The sequence below is a fragment of the Centrocercus urophasianus genome, unplaced genomic scaffold, assembly GCF_019232065.1.
Source record: "Centrocercus urophasianus isolate 14NV4802_14NV808 unplaced genomic scaffold, USGS_Curo_1.0 seq_14, whole genome shotgun sequence".
NCBI classification, from domain to species: Eukaryota; Metazoa; Chordata; class Aves; order Galliformes; family Phasianidae; genus Centrocercus; species Centrocercus urophasianus.
The window spans coordinates 19,973,569-19,994,464 of record NW_024884586.1 but is presented as its reverse complement, the minus strand read 5'-3'; the positions used below and the strand labels follow the sequence as shown (position 1 = coordinate 19,994,464).

Genomic DNA, 20,896 nt, shown 5'->3' with positions numbered 1-20,896 from the left:
CTGTTGGTGCGATGGCGGTGACTCATCCCGCAGCAGCAGGAGCATCGCGCAGCGGACTGCTTTCCTCACAAATGGGTGCTCTTGGGATGACAGTGAAAAGTAAACACAAGACAAGCAAAGCCTTTCCTCGCTCTGCCTTTCCATGCTTATTTTCACTTGCAACCTGTTGTATTTTGCTGTCAGGTTGCAGTTGTGACGGGTGACTCGTTGGGACCTTTCTACTTGCTTCTCTGTGACCCTGCAAGTGACTTCAGCAGAGACCTTGTCCCCTTTTGACCCTGTCTGACCCAGACAGGGAGAGGATGGTGCCTGCTCTTCCTGCCCCTCTCCCTGCTGGCTTTCATTATCTTCAAAATCAATTCCATCCTAGAAGCAAGTGCAGTGCTTTCGGTGCAGGTGCCATCTCATCTGTTACAAGTCTCTCCTCCTGCTCGCGGCGCCCGGCAGGCCGCTGTGGGATGACGTTCGGGTCAGCGGCTCCAGCCCTGGGCGGAGATCCGAGAACCCCTCGGAGCGCGGCGACCGCTGTGCGGTCTCAAACTGTGGCCGTGAGCCACGGCTCCGCGGGCAGCGCCGCCCCCTGCCGGCAGCGCACGTTGCTCCGTTCCGCATCCAAGAGGAGCTTATTTTCATTTGACTCGGCTTGCCATGCTACCCGTGTTCCATCAGTTCCATCACCTTTTAGAATAGGTTTCCAGCAGATGTGTTCACGTCTGCAAACCCAGCGCTTCCTTCCCGGCACGGCCCGCTGAAAGGCAGCTGTCGCTACGGCCTCGCTGCCAACCCCTTACCCTGGAAGCGACGTTCAGGCAGAGGAGCCGCTCCGTCTGTATGCGCACAGCGCCCCCTGGTGGCACACTGGCGGCATTGAAGCCTGAACACGGGGCTCCGTACTCCTGGCAGCAGGAACAGCAGTGAGCACAGGTGAAGCGTGTTTGATTTTTTTTTTTTGAGTTCGTATTTACAGTATTTCTTGGTTGTTAAAGTATCTATATAGTTCTAGTTTCTCCAATCTCTCGTGAAAATCTTATCTGAGGATCCTTGAAGCTTCTCTCAAAACTTCTGATGAGTAAAGCACTTCCCAACTTATCACAGAACACAGCATTGCTGGTTTAATTTTGTATGTATTTATTTATTTTTTGCTTTACATAGAAACGAGTTGACATTTACTTATTTGGAGATTAAAGCTGCTAGAAGATGGCTTATGGTGTCGTATGGATGTTTTGTGCCATGCTTGCTAAGAGCCCCTGTGAAGCTTCCAGAAAGGCGTGAGCCTCAAAGCAACCAAGCAGCTATACCACGTCCAAAGCCATACTTACCTGCAAAGAAGTTAAATAAAATGCTGATCTTTAGCTTCTTAGAGGGAAAGAAAAAGGAAATATAGTTAAATATCTTACAAGGTAGATTCATTCTTAGAATGGAAATGAAAATGCCTTTTGAAAATTATGCAGACAGATACTGTTCTGAGCTACAGAAAGCTTTGATACTGGCTTCAGTTGTTTAAACAAAATGATAGTAGTTTAACACAGCTTTCAGCTTTTAAAAATGCTGCTTATTTTCAGTTATTTGATCAAGTAAGCTTGGAGGACTTACCAAACAGATAAGGCAGTTGTGGTATGAAGGCGTTTAAGAGAATCTGGATGTTGATTTTACTGCTTCTGTTGCTATGTGCACTCCTAGGAAATCCATCAAGCACAGGAAAGAACAAATGGTTTACATATTTTGAACTTGGAAGTTAATTATGTATGAATTCTGACAGTTGCTTGCTGATATGTTTTAAACAAATTTAAAATTTACCCTGATAAATGCCTGTATCTGAGGTGCAGGAAGGAGCTGGTGCCAGTCCCAGCTGCCGGGTGTTCTGTGCCAATGCAAACACCTTTAGCACAAGGCTTCAGGAGCCATGCTAAATTACAACCTCTTCATTTAGTATGGCTCTAAAGAAACAGCCAGCAGTTGCTATTGATCGTAATTTATATGGAGTTACCATTGGCCAAAAGCTACGTGCAGCCTTAATCCTGCTGAAGAACTGTCCCAGCTAACTGCAGCACCAGTGCAAAGGGGCTGTGAGGACAGCTGCTGTCTGGCACACCCTGCTTTGTGTACTGAAAGGCCTGGCAGGCAAAGGGGGGGTGCACAGAGCTCGTTGGTTTGGTGTCAGGACACTGAACTCCTGAAGGGAAAAGAGCCACTGATGTTGGGTAATTTCAGGGAATGAAGCTGTTACTACAGCACCGCATGTTGTCACAGCTTGTCCTGGAGAATGGCATGGAAAGGAGTAGCAATGTGTCAGAACAAAGCTGGTTTCTTAGAAAATTTGATGCTGCTAATTGTCCTTGCCTGTAAGAGAGACAGTAACGTTGCCATAGTTAACACAGAAGAGTGTGATTTTGTGGAATAAATATTTGTCATGGCCTGAAACATTGAGTTGTGCCAACAGGATCCCTGCCAAAATTCATGGGAGCATCTCATGTAAGGGCAACAAGGTCAGATTTCCTAGCAGGTAAACATAGTAACAGAACTGTTAACATGCTGTAGCTTGAGGTGCACTGTACTGCCTTGCATGAGTCAGTGGCATTTGCACCTCTGTAGGGAAACTGTTACAGTGCTGGTGTGGGCAAGGAGGATCCTCATCTGACAATGTTTGAAACGTTGGGAGTGAAGACACAGTGTGGAGAAACCTGATAATTCCATGCTCAAATACACCGGCCAGCTCTACGCTTTATTGATCTTCCCCTTTCCATCAGGGGAAAATTTGCTATTAAAAATGCTAATGTATGATTGAAATGATGGAGGGATTGCCTTTGATTTAAAGACTGTGCACGTGAATTGTGTCACAGTAAAAACATTGCAGCCCCAACAAGATCTGACACGGGAACCTTCAAAAGCCCTGGTTCCAGCATCACTTGGAGTTGCTTCCCTGGCTGTTCTGTTGCTGAGCTGTTTTGACAGCGCGAGAAGCAGTGTCTGAGCACTGCTGTGTGGCACAAAGCCAGGCACCTTCAGTAGCTCCAGGAATGTAAAGGCAGAGCAGCCTGAAAAGCAGCTGTAAACGTGTGATGAAATGCAGGTATAAAGTTGCAGCTACAGTTCTTAGCGATTTGTAAAATGAGGTAACTTCTGGTACTATTACATGCGTCGCTATTGCTGCTGGGAGACCAGGAATGCTGTTTTTCTGCTTCTTGTGTACCTTTATAATGGCTCTCAAGGCATCATACCCATCTTTGTGGATGTTACAGGAGGACTGGGTGCACATCTCAGTGAGCGAGTCAGGGTCAGGAGTGCTGGGTACAGCAAAGAGTCATTCCTGAGGTTCAAGCACTGCGTGGGGTAACGGGGTGCCAGCGAGTGTGAGGAGCTGGAGCTGCCAGGTGTGAGGCCTGGACCTACCCTGCTGCAGCGCTGCAGCTCCAACACAGGGTAAAAATGAGGCTGGTGTTGGCGTGTGGCCGAGTGCTTCATGTCAGTGCAGGTCATCTGGAAGGAGTCCTTTTGCTGGTGCTGCACTTTTTCCATTTGAAGACGTGGGTTAAGCCATGCTGGCAGACATCTTCCACCAGGATTAATGTGTGTGTCCATTACGAGGCTCAGAAGCAGGGCCTTACTAATGCAGCTGGAGCGTGCTTGCTTTGAATCCGCTGCTCTCAGCTGACCGTGTCCCTCTGTTGGTAGAAGGGTGCTGAAAGCTCAAAAGCTCAAAGTCTGGTGTAACTTGTGCTGCTCACATTCACATCTGGTAAAGCTGGCCCATTTTGCAGGTGGGCAGTGCTGTGGCAGGAGCAGCCTGGCCCTGATACCCCTGAGACCTGACTGGCCCGCATTCTCAGGTGGGTTAGCCCATGCAAGTCCGAGTGACAACAGTATGTGTACTTTGCTAACTTGACTCACTGGGGGAAGGAAGAGTCCTTTCAACTCACAGTCCGGCAGGGTGAGCTTGTGGCATTGCTTTCCCCTGGAAGGTTTTCTCTGCCTCTTGTCCTTAAATGCCAAGCCCATGTGTTGCGGCCGAGAGCCTGAATTGCTGCTCCCTTTTGTGAAAGAAGGTATTAGTAGGCTCGCTGTTAATTTTTGCTTCAGGACCTTGTGACAGGGACAAGCAAGAGCCAAGCGTCAGAGCTGATCATTATCGTTCAATTTTGGTAAGTCTGTGGTCAGATTTACAGCATTTTGTTTATTCATCCATGGCCACTCATGCAATAGAGGTATGGCGTGCTTCTAAAGTTCAAAAACAACATACAAAAACCTACATTGGTTGGAATGCTATTCTGGGATTCCTTTCTGAAATACTGGTAATTGTTGTAAGTAGACAAGCATGGAGTATAGCTTTCTGCACAGAACAGTAAAAGGGCAGAGAAGAGATGAGGAGCTGGTTGGAATAGCATATCAGCCTGACCACTATGATAAGTGATCCACACTTGTCAGGAAAAGTCAGAGGATCTGCAGATTCTGAACCCATTAAATTTGCACATCTTCTGTCCTTGTTGCTGTTTAATCAGCCTGTGCAACTTATTTTCGTGTGCTGCTTTGCCATTGTGCAGCAAGCAACGCTCTTGCTTCACACAAGTATTACATTTTTCAGTTTTTTATTACAAGAAAAATGAATTGTAAGTTCTGGCACTCAAAAGCTGAGATGAACAAAAATAAAAGGCCCTTAAAAAATTTAACTGCTCCGGTCAAAAGCAGGTAACAGTCCTGCTGCTAACGGCTGTTAATAATTCATGAACAAGATTTAAAGTGAGTATAGTGTAAAGGGAAATTGCTATTGGTAGGAGCTCAAAGCTGTTGTAGCTTTGATGATGCTCCTTGCTGACACTGAGTGGTGCAATTACCACATGCTGATGGAAGAGAGCTGCTATTACCACATTTTCTGAGTCAGCTGCTGAGTGTTGCTTTTTTACATCAGTACATAGTTGTGTGTGTATCATGGGCAGCTTCTATAAAGTGTTTCCCCAGTATTTTTAACACAACATTACAAAAAGAACCAGATATTTCTTTCTTTTTTATTATTTGTTTAAATTCCGGTATTGTAAAAGATGAAGATACTGTGGCAGTGATCGGGGGCTCTGTGTGATAAAACTAGCAGCAAGGAGTGCTAAAGACCTTGAGAAATTTCATATGAAACTGTTTTGTCCTTTACCATGGGTGATGCTCCTTTGTTTATTTTTGCAAACTCAGTGATGAAAGTGTGGATAGTTAATTAGCTTTCTGTTTGTAGACTTACAAGGACTTTGTGCTGTTGGAGGGAGAAAAAAATTAAAAAATTAGCACACAATTTGTTGGTGTGATTGCCACAACTGTGACACACCACAATAGAAAGCAGGGACTTGAGGGACTGCTCTTGTACCTGGGCAGGTATTCTTCTATGCCTACTTGACTGCTTGTGAACTTTTTCAGTCTTACATTTTTTGCTAGGAATATTTTAGGATTGATCTGTGTTCAGGAGCAAATCATTTGGAAAAATTGGTGTTAAAATGGGCTCATCTATTTTCAAAAAGGAAGTGACAGAAAGAACACTTTTTTTAGCCTTGCATGGAAATATTGTCCAAACCTTGAGTTTGTAGATGACAAACCAGAGGCATGCAGTTTGTTTGCTCATTTAATGTGTCATAGAGAGTGTAGATATTATATAGGGAGAATCTGCACGTTTCACATTTTTTCATGTTCTTTTAAAAAAAAAAAAAATTGAAAAAAACAAACATCAAAATATATTCAGAGAGCATTAGGGTTCCACTAGCTTTGGAAAAAAGTAGTGAGGAAATAACCAAGAAATCAAATGTCTGTTACTGTAGGTTGTGTATATATGACAAATTATTCCATAACAGTTCCTTACCCAGAGGAGCAGCCTCCACTCCAAGCAAAAAATCTTTAGAAACTGCTGGAGGAGGGTTCATCATTCTGGGTTCTTCTACTATTTCACATAGTTTGTAGAAGATGGGCAAATCTGATTATGAGTGGGTCTACATTTTCTGTGTAAGCCCTGGATTTTCTGGAAAAGCTAGAACAATTTAGGTTGAGTAGGAAAGGTATCGATTACAGTGGTGGTGACTCACCTCATTAACTGCATCTTGCCAATGGCCTCACACCATGTGAAGTTTTTTTTAATTTATTTTTCTATGGCTGGCCAGTCGTTTGTCATGTTGACAGGCAATGGCCTTCTGAGAACACTAGCTACTATTATGGGATCACTGAGGCTGAACAGAAAAGGAGAAAATAGCAGGAAATATAAAACTGCTACTCTGTCTCAAAACCAGGTAGGTGGAAAAAATGGTCATTGTGAATCTGTTTGAGCATAAGGTGATAACTATTCTTTTGGTGTTAAGCAACTTCATCTAACTCAGCTTCAAAGAAAAGCCTAAAGCAATGGGAATAAATTTCCTAACAGGTGGGTAGGAAATAGATGTTCTCAGACTGTTGATTACCCTTGAATTAAGCATACAGATCTGGAGAAAATACGGAATACCTAGCAAACAGCACAGAGGATGTGCAAACCATTTCTCTACCTAGATCCAGCAATACTTTATATTGTGAAAACCATCTGTTTTCAGAAGATCTCAAATGTGCTGTTAGTGTTTAGTGGAAATGTGTCATGGTTGAGGGTTTCTGTTAGGTCCTCTGGAAGCACTCATGAAATGTGGAATGTGAAAATTAGCCAAAGAAGATCTTTTTGGGAAGGTGAATTATGTGGAGACTCAGTCAGGCCTAATCTACAGGAAGATTAAGAAGAAATTTTCATGAAAATTTACAGATAAAGCATCTGTGTTTTGATCTGAAAGTGGAGGATCTTGTAAGGGATTCAGTCGTATCTCCACCACCTTAAAAGTATAGATTTAACTTCTTATTTGAGAAAGGACATAAATAGTTTATAGATAGGCAAAACTACGTTGCAGGGATAGAACCAGACACAAGGAAAAGCAAAGCCAATGTGAGATTAACCCTAAAAGTTGGAGGTGTTGTAGGAGATGGCAGTGAAGTTTTCATTATGATTGAATATTAATTAGTGACATGGCTATTAATGATGACAGTAATTAACAGAGGAAGGAAAGACTTGTCATTGTCCCGAGGGTGAGTAATCAGTCTTGGCAGGTGATAAATAATGGTTCAGCAAACTCAGCAGAAAGATAATCTGTCTGCCTCAGGACAACTGGAGAACAGCTATAAAATCTTCCAGGCTCTTGGCAACATTCAGGAATGACTTCATGTTTTTAAGAGACAAATTAAAATCCTTGATCTCTAATGTTGCTTATATTCTGGAGTGACTGATCACAGTAGTTCTGACTGAGTCAAACCTTTATTTGTTAATCTTAACAGCGACAAGAAAGATTGGTGAAGCAGCTTTCAGCGTTGTTTAAATGCTTGATTGCAGTTTGATTAAAATTGAATAAATTCAAGTAGAATATGATCATTCTATTGAGAGTTAATCTTGTGTTAAGTATCCTGTATATTTGGAAAGGGATTGATTGGAATTCACCTCCCTTCAGCAAGACAATGAATTAACTACTCTAAAAGATGTTCAGATATGAGCTGTCGCATCATTTGGGAATGAAATGACTAAGAGAGTACTGCAGACCTGTAGTCTGAGACCAAAATCAGGGAAACCAGTGGACTTTTTAGTTTGGGATATGAACAGAAAAACAAAAACAAACAAAAAAACCAACCAACCAAACAAAAACAACAAAACAAACCAAGAATGATTCTGGTTTACCTTGAGCCAAGACAGCAAATTGTGATGTTTTGTTTCCAACGAAACAGAAGGCTTCGATTTCAGTCTTCTTGAAATGATTTTCTAACCCCAAGTGTTTGTTGTACCTTTAGGCAATTTTTGTTTTGCAGAAGGCAGCATCCATGTTTATAAAGTTGAAAGTTTTATTAACAAGTATGTCAAAACAACAGTTATGAACTCCAAACATTTTCCTATGTATTTTTCAGCTAGCACTGTGTCTGCCAGTAAAATCCCAAGCAAATCTTCTGTGTATTGAATGCACAGAATGTTGTCCATGGACAAATCAGAGCTCACTAAAAATGTGGCTTATTGCACTAGAGAATAAAGTGCCACATTTTATGGGTGAGAGTCAATGCATTCTAATGTTCAATCATGTACAGTAATTTTAGTGAAAAGATTGCCAGTTTCTTTCCTATTTATTGTATATGCACGCTTAGTTTATGCAGGGTGTGCAGAAATGAGCTAAAGCAGTACTCAGCTAGGACTCTGAAATTTGTAAATTAGTCAAAATGTGTTTTACTGGGGTTCTGTTGTGTGACTGGCTGTGGGTCAACTGAGTTCCTGAGTGCCAGGGGACGAAGAAGGGATCAGTAGGCACAAAGACAAGCTGCTGCTTGTCTTTGACACAAACTAAATTTTTAGCTCTCTCTGTTTGGCTGATAACTCAGTTCCATGTTTCTGTATGATTGTCCTGACATTAAAGATGCCAGGTGCCGATAAATGATCCTTCCTCTCCTTGCTGGATAGTACTTTCAGAAACAAAACTCCCTATATCACAGAATCACAGAATGGCCTGGATTGGAAGGAAACTTCAAGGATCATGAATCTCCCTGCCACATACAGGGCCACCAACCTCTACATTTAATATTAGGCCAAGTTGCCCAGGGCCCCATACAACCTGGCCTTGAACACCTCCAGGGATGGGGCATCCACGACCTCTCTGGACAGCCTGTTCCAGTACCTCACCACTCTCATAGTAAAGAACTTCCCCCCGACATTCAATCTAGATCTTCCCTTCCTGAACTTAAAACCTTTTCCCCTTGTCCTGCAGTTATCTACCGCTTCAAAGAGTTGATTCCCCTCCTGTTTGTGGGCTCCCTTTAGGTACTGAAAGGCTGCAATGAGGTCACCCTGCAGCCTTCTCTTCTCCAGGCTGAACAAGCCCAGCTCCCTCAGCCTGTCTTTGTAGTGAAGGTGCTCCAGCCCCCTCATCTCTGTGGCTCTTCTCTGGACCCTCTCCAACAGCTCTCTGTTTTTCTTGTACGGGGGCTCCAGACCTGGACGCAGTACTCCAGATGGGGCCTCACAAGGGCAGAGTAGAGAGGGACAATCTCCTCCCTGTCCCTGCTGGCCACCCTTCTTCTGATGGAACCCAGGGTACCATTTGCTTTCTGAGCCGCAAGGGCACACTGCTGGCTCATGTTAAGTTTTTCACCCATCAGGACCCTCAGGTTCTTCTCTGCAGGGCTACTCTCAAAGACTGCCCTCTCAAGGACAGTCTGTATAAATGCCTGGGATTCCTCTGGCCAAAGTGCAAAACCTTGCACTTTGCCATGTTGAACCTCATTAGGTTCACCTGGGCCCACCTTTCAAGTCTGTTGAGGTCCCTCTGAATGGCATCCCTTCCTTCCACTGTGTCAACCGCACCGTTCAGCTTGGTGTCATCAGCAAACTTGCTGAGGGTGCACTCAATTGCTTCGTCAATGTAATTGATAAAGATGTTAAAGAGCACCAGTCCCAAGACAGACCCATGGGGGATGCCGTTCTTTACCAGCCTCCACCTGGACATAGAGCCATTGATGACCACCCTCTGTCTGCACCCTTTCAACCAATTTCTTATCTAAGGGGTCGTCCTCCCTTCAAATTCACACCCCTCCAATTTGGAGATAAGGATGTGGTGGGGACCACGTCAAGGATATATTCTATGTGCTGAAGTGAGAGAAACACAACCAGGAGAGAAGAAGTTACGTGAAACCATTAGAGTAGCAGTTGACTTAGAGTGTAGGAAGTCTCCTCTGGCATTTGGGGTTAGTAACTACCAATGAGTATATAATTAGAGTGCAGCACAGAAAGCAAAAACAATTTGAAACCTCAGGAGAGATAAAAAGGAAAATGGATAATAAATGCATATAAGTTCTTTTTTTACCTCATCTCAATGTTATCTTTCTCTAGGACTCTCAAAAACTTCTTGGTCTCAGTATTCAATGCCTTCTTTTTTCCCATTTATTTATTGATTTTATTTTGCAGGTGCTGATATTGTGCAGTGGCTTATGAAGAACCTCAGCATTGAGGATCAAGGTAAAGTGAACCATGGCTGGGAATTAACAGACATTTCTGCTGTACTGTTTGTGTGCCATAACAGAATATGTACTACTTCACTGCAGAGTGTAAAGAGTAGAACAACAAGGTTGATTTAAATATTTGGTGGGAAGAAGGAAAGCAGATAAGAATCAGCAACATAATTAAATCTAATATCTTACAACTACAGTGCACAGAAAGCACTTTGTAGGAGTCCTAGCGTGTCTGTGAAATTGTTGCTACCTAAGAAAGCCTGATGTATTCTAAGGCTGTTCCCAGACTCAGAAAGAAATTTGGTAGATATGTGACTAAGTGGGCGAATGTAGTGACAGGACTCCCTGGTGTGGAGAAGGGTAGCCACAACTGACAGGACACGGTGGCCAAGGATGATACAGACACCAGTATGGGATCAGATGGTGATTTATCATGGCAGGTAGGTAAATGGATAATGAGCCATAAACTGTGATCGGTGTTTGGGCACAGTCCAAATAGTTCACACTTCAGATAAACCAAAATCAAAATCACCTTTCAAATGGTTGAGAGCTATGGGGATAAAAAGGCCTTGTTCAGGCCCAGAAGTTTCTTTTGCTTTCCTGTAAAGACAAAAAAAAAAAAAAAACATTTCATTTTGCAGTCTGCTTCTGCTGTCACTATGTAGGACAGGAGTAGAGGCCACATCGACTCACCCAGGGCAATTTTCTACACACATTTCTTCTTGTGAGTCCAGTCAAGTCCAAACCTGAATTTCAGCTGCAGACAATGGATTTATTATCTGCCTGGGCACATGTGATAATCTAATGTGTATTTTGCAAGTCTGAGACAGTAGATGCAGCTTTTGACAGCTGAGATCTGTTGAAAGTATGTGCAAATCATAAACTCATAGAATGGTTTGGGTTGGAAGGGATCTTTAAGATCATGTGTTCCAACCCCCCGGCTAGAAACAGGGACACCTCCGTCTAGACCAGGTTGCACAAAGCCCCATCCAGCCTGGCCTTGAAAGCCTCCAGAGAGGAGACACGCACGTTTTCACTGGGCAATCTGTTCCAGTGTCTCAGTACCCTCACAGTAAAGAATTTCTTCCTGATATCTAGTCAAAATCTATCCTTTTCCAGTTTAAAGCCATTTCCCCTAGTCCTGTTGCTACATGCCCCGATAAAATGTCCCTCCCTAGCTGCTGTAGTGGCGAAGGCTGCATCTAGGGACTTTCATCTATATTTTAAGGCTGCTTTCTGCTTTGCATGATTTCATTGAAAGGTGTATGGATGAAGTGTGATTGAAACATGGCTTATGCATGTGAGGTCATGCTGTGACTCATCCATGGCCCTGCTGCTGAAAGCAGAGGGTTGTGCAGGGCGTATCATCCTGACACATCTCTTCTTTTTTCTCTCTTTTTCTACTCTTTAACAGGGGAAGCAATACACTTGGGAAGTCTTATTGCTGCACAGGGTTATGTGTTTCCAATCTCAGACCATGTCCTTACCCTGAAAGATGATGGGACGTTCTATCGCTTTCAGGTTGGTGAGCCCTCTGCCTTGCTTGTGTGTCCCTTTCTGCTGTTCTCTGGTAGCACAAAATTGAGTATCCACTCTCCTGTCCGAAGTGGACCAGTGCAAACTTTGGAATCAGACATTTGAGCTCCGGCGCAGTGGAAAGTTCATACTTCTAATCTGCTTCTGGTTACAGGTTGGTGTAGGAGGGGGCTTGCTTCAGCCTTTGGCTCTGTTACAAAGAATGCCTAACCTTGGCAGCTATTTAAGCTGGGACACTTCTATCCCTCATTGTCTCTGTGCCTCCAGATATGTTCAGTTTTTAAAGCATCCGGTGCTTGAGTTCAGTGTCCTTTTCAAAACTTGCTGCTATCAAACTCCTAGATAACTGGTGTGAGTGCTGCAATAACTCCTTTTAGACAGATCGTGTAACTTTAAAAGAAGCTGTAAGTTCAAAACTATTGTCCTGTTGTTTAATCTTGCTGGTTAAATTTGTATTTTTCTGTTATTTTATCTCTGTCAGCTTCCTTATCTTTCCTGTGACCTCTCTTCTATTCACCGTACCATTTTTCCCTTTCCATTTGTTTTTTCTTTTTTAGTTTTTATTTGAAAAGCATGTTCTCATCTTTGCATCTGCTGCTGCTGCTGCTCATGCTCACAGTCCCACTCTTAATGTGGTATTGTTATCACACGAGACCAATGGCACAGGGAACAGGGAAAAAAACAACAGCAACAACAACAACAAAAAATGAACAGGGAGATCACAGACCTAAGCGTATCTCTGCTCACCTTCTGATTACCTGGCTCACTCAGGCTATTTTTCATGACAGTTCTCTTGCTTTTTACTGAGTCCTACTATTCTCGTTGTACAAGGCTTGGCAGAAGCTGGGGCAATGCTGATTGCCTGTTTAGTTGTGTTTTTGTAACACCATAGGAAGTTTAATTCTCAAATAATCCAGTCCAGGTTTCAAAAGCAGAGTATCATTTAATTTCTTATTTTAAGCCCGTGTAAACTACATCATCAAATTGTTTTGACTGCTTATTGACTTTTTTTTCTCTCCCCTTATCTTTTCCTGCAATTGTGTTTACTGTTTGCCTGTTGTCATTTCCTGCAACAATTCTCCTCAGACCTTTTCTGCAAAAATAAGCTGATAGGATCGTTTTTCTTTTCCATTACTCCACTTTCCATTACTTGACACTTTCTACCTTGACATCAGTCCCCTCTTTAAGAGTAGCTCATCATCTTGTGAAGTTCAGGAGATATATATCAGTGCAGTGTATTGAACCAAGTGCTGTTTGATCCCTCTGAGTTTTCTCACTGTACAGTGGTGCAGGGAATAGTTTTTGTATGTGTGTAAATGTCCTATGCATTTTTGTGGAATTGCATCACTAATGCAAAACAGTGTTCTGTAATTTGTGTGGTCACAAGGACATTATTTTTCATTCATGTCAAAACTGAGATACAACCAGATGTAGTAATATCTTGTAATTAATTATAGCAACTGCAATATGCAGACTTGGATAGAAAACCAAACCAGAAAGCTTAGCAGGACTTCTGCTTTCAGAATGACCTTAATCAGCTGAGTTTTGAGCTCTTACGTCTGATTGATTTTGAAGTGAATTGTTTTGTTGGCTATCAATCAAACTGGAAGCCACTCCAAAAAAGGCAAGTTGGCCTGTGGCGTATATAAAAGGCCTCAAAGATTTTCTCATTGTCCTATGTAAATAAGTAAGTGAATAAATCTGGGTGCCTGGGAATTCCTGGGGAAAGAGGAAGTTCTGGTGATAGAGAGTAAGGAGTCTGTATTCAGATGAGAAGGAAGGAGTGTCTAAAATGCCATCAGGGTAGATGTCTTCAATCAGAACTGCAATGTTTCTACCTGCAGTGAGGAATGTTAGAGAGGATACCTTTCTGGAAAAGCATCGTCAATTTTACTGAGAACTGTAGCATTGTTTCCTTCCCCTGTGAATAGAGACTGGGTTGTAGATGTGTAATTCTTTTTGTATTTAACAATTTTTCTGCATCTGATTTGCTTTTCATCTCTTAAATTATGAAAATGCTTATGTTGTTTCTTAGGCACCATACTTTTGGCCTTCAAACTGCTGGGAGCCAGAAAACACAGATTATGGTGAGAGCATAATTATTTCATTGCAGAAAGCTAGTACAGAAAGTTTGTGATGGAAGAAATTGTCCTTCAGCTGACAAGTTCAGCAGGGCCAGGATTTCACATACTGTTGCCTTCATTCTCCAGTAGCTCTGTTCGTTTCAGCAGGATTTATGGCAAGCAGAATATTGCACTGTGGGAATCTTAAATAATATCAGTATGGCTTTTGTAGGAGAGCATGCTTTGATCTGTAGCTGAATTTGATATGTTGATCAATAAAAAGTTACCTCATTTGGGCACTTGTCTGGCTGATCAATACATCAGTATATAACTGATGGCATCCCGTAGCTAAGCTTCTGTGGTGCATGACATCACACTTTTTTTTTTTTAATTTAAGATTACCAGCCTCTAGCTGGTAAAAAGAGAAAACTGAGTGTGCTTTATGAGCTAATAAACTGTAACATGGGGTATTAGATGTGTGAATGCCTGCAGACAGTGATAATACATAAAGAAAATATGTCAGTATTGTTATCTTTAGCTGTCTCCGTGCAATATTGCTGTCTCTTCCAGAACTACACTTCTTTCACAGCTGAATGATAAAATCAATTGATGCATCCTGGTGTGGCACTCAAACAGGAAGTGAATCCATGTGTGTGCCCATAAAGCAGGAGCTTCTGGAAATGCCTCTTTTGAAATACCTCATAATCTAAGATCAGTTTATAACTCCTCCCTGAATAATCATTTTTTTCTTTCCCAAGTAATAATTATTCATCATTCCGGATTCTGAGAGTCGTTTGACAGGATGGGAAAGTAACTTGCGATGCTGTCTGTCGTGTGATAGTTCATTTGCAGTCCTCCACTGCAGGGAAGCTAATGCAGACTTATATGTTTATCCCAGTGAGGGGACTGCTTAGGACAAAATGCTGTTCATTGTTTGCAAAATGGCTTCCAGATTTTACAAACAGACACCATATATGTGTCTGAACCATACCAAATGTATTTTTTGTAAATATCAGAGTAACAGCCTGAAGAGGGAGGTTGTGTTTCTGCCTATGGTGTTTGTTCAATAACTGGGTTCCGCTGTCTGGCTGTTGTGCAGCAAAGGCATTGGGTGGAACAGTACACCTCAAATCAAGCCCCACATGAGCCGACCCACAGCTGGATGAGCTGCGACTGCATTAGCTCTGAACCCTGTAGTGACAGATTTTCATCTATCCCAGAAATCTCTAACATATGCTTATAATCAGCCTCTGCATATCAGGGGTCTGTGCAGATGGAGTCTTCCCAGGAGTTAATCCCAAATTAGCAGTAGACCCAAATAAAACTGAAATCCCAGCAGCTCTTCATACTTTTGTTATTTGCACAGAACTGCTCACAGGACAGTAATGAACTTGCTAATGGCAGGTCACTGCCTTGTGTGGAGAAGTACTGCAAGACTCTCAGTTTATTTGGTATTATTATTCGTCTTCCAGGTAAAGCTGCTTTTGAGAAGTATAGAAATAAATATATTTGACCCAATCAGCTCTGGTTATCATGCAGAATGTTGGCTTGTTATAAGGATGTTAAAATTACAGGAATGGCATTGAGGAAAATAACACAAATATCACTGTTTTTTGTCATATTTTACATAGATGATGAGGTTCCCAATGAAAAACAGTCATGGAAGTGCCAGAAAATCATATTTACGTGCAAATCAAAATCCCATGGTTTTCAAAGAAAACCCAAACATTTCTGAAAAATGTTATTTTCTATAGAGGATGCTTTGCCTTCTGCCCCATGCCAGTTTGGTGCACTGTTGGCTAATCTTTACCTGGCCCTGCAGTACAAAAAGAAGGCAAAAGGCAGGGAAATCTATGCAATTCACTCCCGGATTTCATCACAAAATGAGAGAATTGGATCTTTTTTATGCATCACGTCTGACTGTATACCCCGGGTGTGCATATTTTGTTTCAGCCTTCAGCGGAAATGGGCTGTGCTGACAGTCCAATCCCAGAGGGTATGTGCTGAGCCAATCCCAGAAGGTAGCCTGGAACTGGTTAGGTACCCTCTGAATCCCAGCTTGCACCAATTTCTGCAGTGTTTGTGTATGGTGAAATGGGTGAGAGTTTTTCTCAGTTGTTTGAAATGTACAAAATAAGTGGATGGAGCAAATGAAAACTTGCTCAAGTTATACTTCTATGATCCAGCCTGTATTTCTAAAATATTTTATCATTTCAATATCTTGATTTATTTTTTTCTTAATTATTCTTTAAGAGAAAAGGAGATGCAGAGATATACAAGGCTGCTCGCTTTTGAAGGAATTTTTTCCAAAGTGCTGAGGGGAACAGGTTGCTAATGCTAAATCTTTTACCAGCACCAGAAGTAATTGTGTCTTTCTCAGACATCTTGTTAGGACCAAGATGGCATCAACTCTCAGCACTTTTAAATGAGATGTCCCAGATGTTTAAGGCCTCTCTGATTGCTAGCACATGATGTCAGCTGGGTATTCAGCCCTTTCATTCCTTGGCTTATGTTGCCTTCAGATGAGAAGATTGTGGAGGTTTGTGTTTTTTTCAAGATCTTGTACTAATAATCTGTCTGTAATTGTTTTCTGTTCTGTTTCTCCCTTTAGCCATCTATCTTTGCAAACGGACCATGCAGAACAAAGCTAGGCTGGAGCTGGCCGATTATGAAGCCGTAGGTACACTCCTGCTAAAGTTTAGTGTGTGGGGGCATAGGGGAAGGCTTTGTTTGCCAGCTGAATGCTGCCATTTAATGCCTTGGGGTCAGCCTTTACTGTGTGTCTTTTTTTAGCTGTCAGAATTTGTTGAAGGTTGATCTGGAAAAAACATCAGGCTCACGAATGAGGAATGTCCCCAGCTCTGCAGCCTCTCCAGTTAAAGCATCAGCACCAAGAGGCAAATCACATAAAAGTTTACATTGGCTTCCTCTTTCCAGTTAACACTTCCTGGTTTATATAGCCGATATGAACCTGCAGAAATCATGGATGATGACCCATGGCATGTAGTTACATACTATACTTACAATATAGTTACATACTGTAAAGGAAAGTTTTCAGTTATGAAGCTTGGACTGTGTATTCAGTATGCTATCACACTTATTCAGGGAGTGTTTTCTCTTATGAAATTATTATTAATAAAAAATATCACCAAACTCAGCTTCTGAGAGTGCAGAGTTTGGGTCAGTATGGAGGGGAGGATGGAGGCAGGAATGTCAGTGTTGAAATGAGTTTCTTTGAATGCTAGCAGTGTATATCAGTCTGACGAGCTGAACTTTGCTTTCTGTCTGTCTTCTGGTTCAGCAGCATAATTGTTGAATGTCCAATGTGGATTTTTTCAGTGAAGTGTTTTTCACAAAAATGGCTCTAGTGGACTTGTGTGTTCATGTTTATTATTGAACACATCTATATTGTGTATATTATAGGGTTTTCTATTCTTTTTTTCCTAGAACACATTTTCTCCTTCTTCTTTTCCTTCTACTATATTTCCTTCTACTATATATCTATGTGTCTTTTGTACACATAGATATGCATATACACCATTTGGTTCTTTCAGCAGAGGGCATACAAAAATTGCCACTTGTTTAATCCACCCTTGTCCCACAAGTTCTAATTGTGAAGTACAGACATAAAGGAAGGAATATAATAATCCATATGCATTTATACAACATTTTACTGAATTTTCACTTCTGCATACTTTTTGTTTCATTATTAAAACCATTAAAATTGGTCACAGCCTACCAATTAACTGTAAGTACTCTAAATATCTATGATAAAACAACAAAAGACGGTTCTGCAGCACACACTCCCACACATGCCATGAGGTTATGGCTAAGTAATTTTGCACATAGTTGTCTACTGAGAGTAGCAACACGCCAATGATGGCAAATAATTAGATCTTGGCAGTCTCTCATTCTTCTTGTGAATATTGCGTTGCACGATTAGAGGTCGCTTCTTCATTCATACTTTGCTCCCTTAATTAAAGACAATCAGGTAAGAATGGCACTGACTTTTCCTAGTCATTATGAGAGCTGAAGCAGACCCAGCACTGGAGGTGTAAGTTGAGCACACGTGAGAGAAACAGGTTTAGGGGAGTGGGAAGGAGTCCTGTACATTCAGTACCAACTTTTGTAGATGTAGCATGAGGACATTTCTCTGCAGGCACCAGCACTGCCTTGGAGTTTCCAAAGAGAATCTCTACAAAGCATCACAGGGGACATTTCATTTGAGGTTCTGCTTGCATCATTCACAAGCAACTCCCAATTTCTGCTGGTAAAGCAGAGCTCTTCATTGTATGATTGAGCTTGCATGAGTGGATTTAACTTTAATTTATAACTGAACAAACATAAGCATGATTCAAAGAATGTTTCAATTGGTGATATTTAATTGGCTTCATCATATTTACTCCAGAGGGCACATATGAACATAATTTAAAATAAAAAATAAATCAAAGCCACAAAAAAATTCTTTTTGCAGATATTACAAGTGGTTCATAGTAAAGGAAATCATCACAGCTTGGCACAGCTGTAAATCATTTGCTTAACTGTTTTCCTCCATGTAGAATACTGAAATTCTTAAGTAGACTTGGTGGTAACTGAGCCAAGCTTTGTCTTGTGTTATACAAGAGCTTGAAGTAAAAAGTAGGGAGACTTCTAGCACTGAAATGCATGCACTTAAGCATTTTCTTAAATGGAATCAATGTAAAAAGAACAACAGTAGAACTAATATTGTTCATTTTCAAAGAAAATTTGTAACACTTGAACCAGCTGTAATGGGTCAGGTTAGTGGTCTCATAGACCACTAGTCTTCAAGTGGTTGTGGATGTGACTTCATAGAATCATAGAAGGTGCTTTTTGAGCCTCAGATTCTGGCCGTGTCAGTGAGCTTGACCTCGGTCTGTGAGGAACTTACACCCATCTCCAAATGTTCAGATCCTGATGCTCTCTGCAATGGACCTGAACTAGAATTCTTCAGATGCAGGAAAAAGGCTGCATCTGGATCTGGTCTCTCAGTGAGCTATTTTCATTGTTCAGACAAACAAGCTATTTCCTTTTGTGAATCATTCTGGCAATTCCCAGACTTGAGTGCGGTGCAGCTGTGCAGTGCTCTCAGGGCTGAACAGAGCAGGGGATGCTCAGGCTTTACACCTTAGCAAAAGGAACCAGTGTGGGGAGGAAAAGGAAGTAGCAAAGAGAGGGAATCATGCAGGTGGCAGCCATCTGCTATCAGAAATGGAAATTGTCAGCTTTGCAGAGCTTCTCAGTATTATCTTTTGGGAACAAGACCATCACCATTTTACTAAGAGATCTCGGGCTGTCTTCATCACACTCTATTACTTCTCCTGACAGGGTCCTCTTGGCTGCAGCCTGAAAAGATGTGTCGTGACCTTGCTTTGCCTGTGGTATAAATCACCTGAAACCAGCACTGATTTCCATGTCTTGAGTTCTCCAGCTTAGAAAAAAAAAAAAAAAAAAAAAAGAAGGGGAAATAAAATTAACTCCCAACGTACTAAATGCTCTCAAGCAATTGTTGTAATTACTAGAATTAATTGTTCTTAATTATTTTCATCTTTTGTCAGGAAAACTTAGCAAGACTTCAGAGAGCATTTGCAAGGAAATGGGAATTCATCTTCATGCAAGCTGAGGCCCAAGTGAAGTGAGTAATTCTGGAGCAGTGAACTGCCCCAGTATCTAGGGCTGCACAGTGAGGGGGACTCCTAGAGTTTCTCTCTTAAAGTCTTCACTGCAGCTAAGCTCAGATGGAACTGGTAAATCATCAGCAGACTGGAAACAATAGAGAGCCAGTTGCTAAGGTTTGTGCCAGAATCTGAAAGACGTGTTTAAATGTCTCTGTGTAGAAATGCCCATCAGGAGTTCCTGAGCCTGAATTTTCCATGCAAGATTGGGCGATTCACTTGCACATTCTGCTTCTACTGTTGGATAGTATTTTTATTTCCCATAAATGGAAAGAACAAAATTTTGATATCGGTCTCTATAACTCGATGCTTGTAAAGCATTTTTAAAATACTGTTGTTTAGAAGTGCTTATAAAGGTGCTATTTACAACAGACTGTGTTTTTCTCATTTATAGCAATCCCCAGTCAGCTGTACCTCTACTTTCTGCACTCCAGTTTATGCTGGATTAACATTGTGGAGGATTGGGTACCACTTATATGAAACTTACTCCAACTAAATACTGTTGTTTTTTTTTTTTTTTCCCCGTCTTCTACTCACAGTTGAAATGCTCATTCTTGTTCACATCTTTCCAAAAACAGTTTGATGTTTTTAGCATGTTGTTATTATTGCTGCAAAATGAGCGTTGTCCAGGGTTTGTAGACTAGTGTACCTAACAGCCCGTGTGCCCATTTTGTGCACGTAATCATCTCCTGTAAAACTGGAAGGCTGATGAAGGTGGTGTATAAGAATACAGGGTACTAACGGGCTGTATTAATGGAAAGAATGTGCACTTTTAGCATCAGATGCTAAAAAGTTAAGGGACACTTTTACTTGAGGGGGTGGCTGAGGCATTGGTCTCTATCTTTGATTAACTCGTTGGAATTTTGATTAATTGTAATTATGCACTATTTAAGTATGTGGTAATTATCCTCAAAATAACAAGGCAATTAAGGGATTTTTTTTCTGAAGAGAATACCAGTGTTCTGCTTAGAAGAAAAAATTGGAAGTTACACTAGCAGTTGTACTTTAATTTACTTAAAGGTTTGTTGCCAAAAGGGAAAAAATCTCAGTCAAAACAAAATTCTGCATTCCATTTACAGCATAAATTATTTCCTAAGAAAGAAATTTTAATTTCAGATTTTTTACAGGGTCAGCACTGCATACTCATCTTTTCATGGAGAAAAAATGGACTAAAATTCACAATACAGTGCTTGGCGGTGTGTTAACTAAAACAGAGAACAAAGCAAAACATCTAAAAAGCATTTCTCCTGGTTTTGCATTCTGTGTTTGCTTCTCAGCTTGGTACAGTGAAGTGGTGTCTGGTGGCTGCTCATGCTGAGCTGGTTTCTTTTATCTCAGCCAGCTCCAAAATGCGCTGGACTCCAGGATTTTGTGGGGAGGGAAGGGGTGTTCAGATGCGTCAGCCTCAGTCCCCAATTTCCTTGGTACACTTCTAGCACAGACTCAGCTGAGAATCACTGCCTCTCCTAAAGAAAGACAAGAGAGGTGAGAACCTGATTGTCAGAAGCTGTAGCTTGCTTGTGCTTTCTCTCACTGCTGTCATTATCCTAGGTGGCAGCAGTGCAAGAAGTCAGCACGGGGATGCTGTCAGGC

At 41.6% G+C, this 20,896-nt stretch overlaps 1 protein-coding gene across 3 annotated transcripts in view; it reads left to right on the top strand.

The window, feature by feature from the left end:
* Window positions 1–20,896, top strand: part of RGS6 (regulator of G protein signaling 6) — a 231,420-nt gene that overhangs the window by 160,656 nt on the left and 49,868 nt on the right. For all 3 annotated transcript variants that reach the window (XM_042814417.1, XM_042814418.1, XM_042814416.1), the window contains exons 4-8: window positions 9,968–10,018; window positions 11,426–11,532; window positions 13,583–13,634; window positions 16,222–16,286; window positions 19,187–19,263. In XM_042814417.1, coding sequence (XP_042670351.1) covers window positions 9,968–10,018; window positions 11,426–11,532; window positions 13,583–13,634; window positions 16,222–16,286; window positions 19,187–19,263 — 352 coding nt within the window. The remainder of the gene's footprint in view (window positions 1–9,967; window positions 10,019–11,425; window positions 11,533–13,582; window positions 13,635–16,221; window positions 16,287–19,186; window positions 19,264–20,896) is intronic.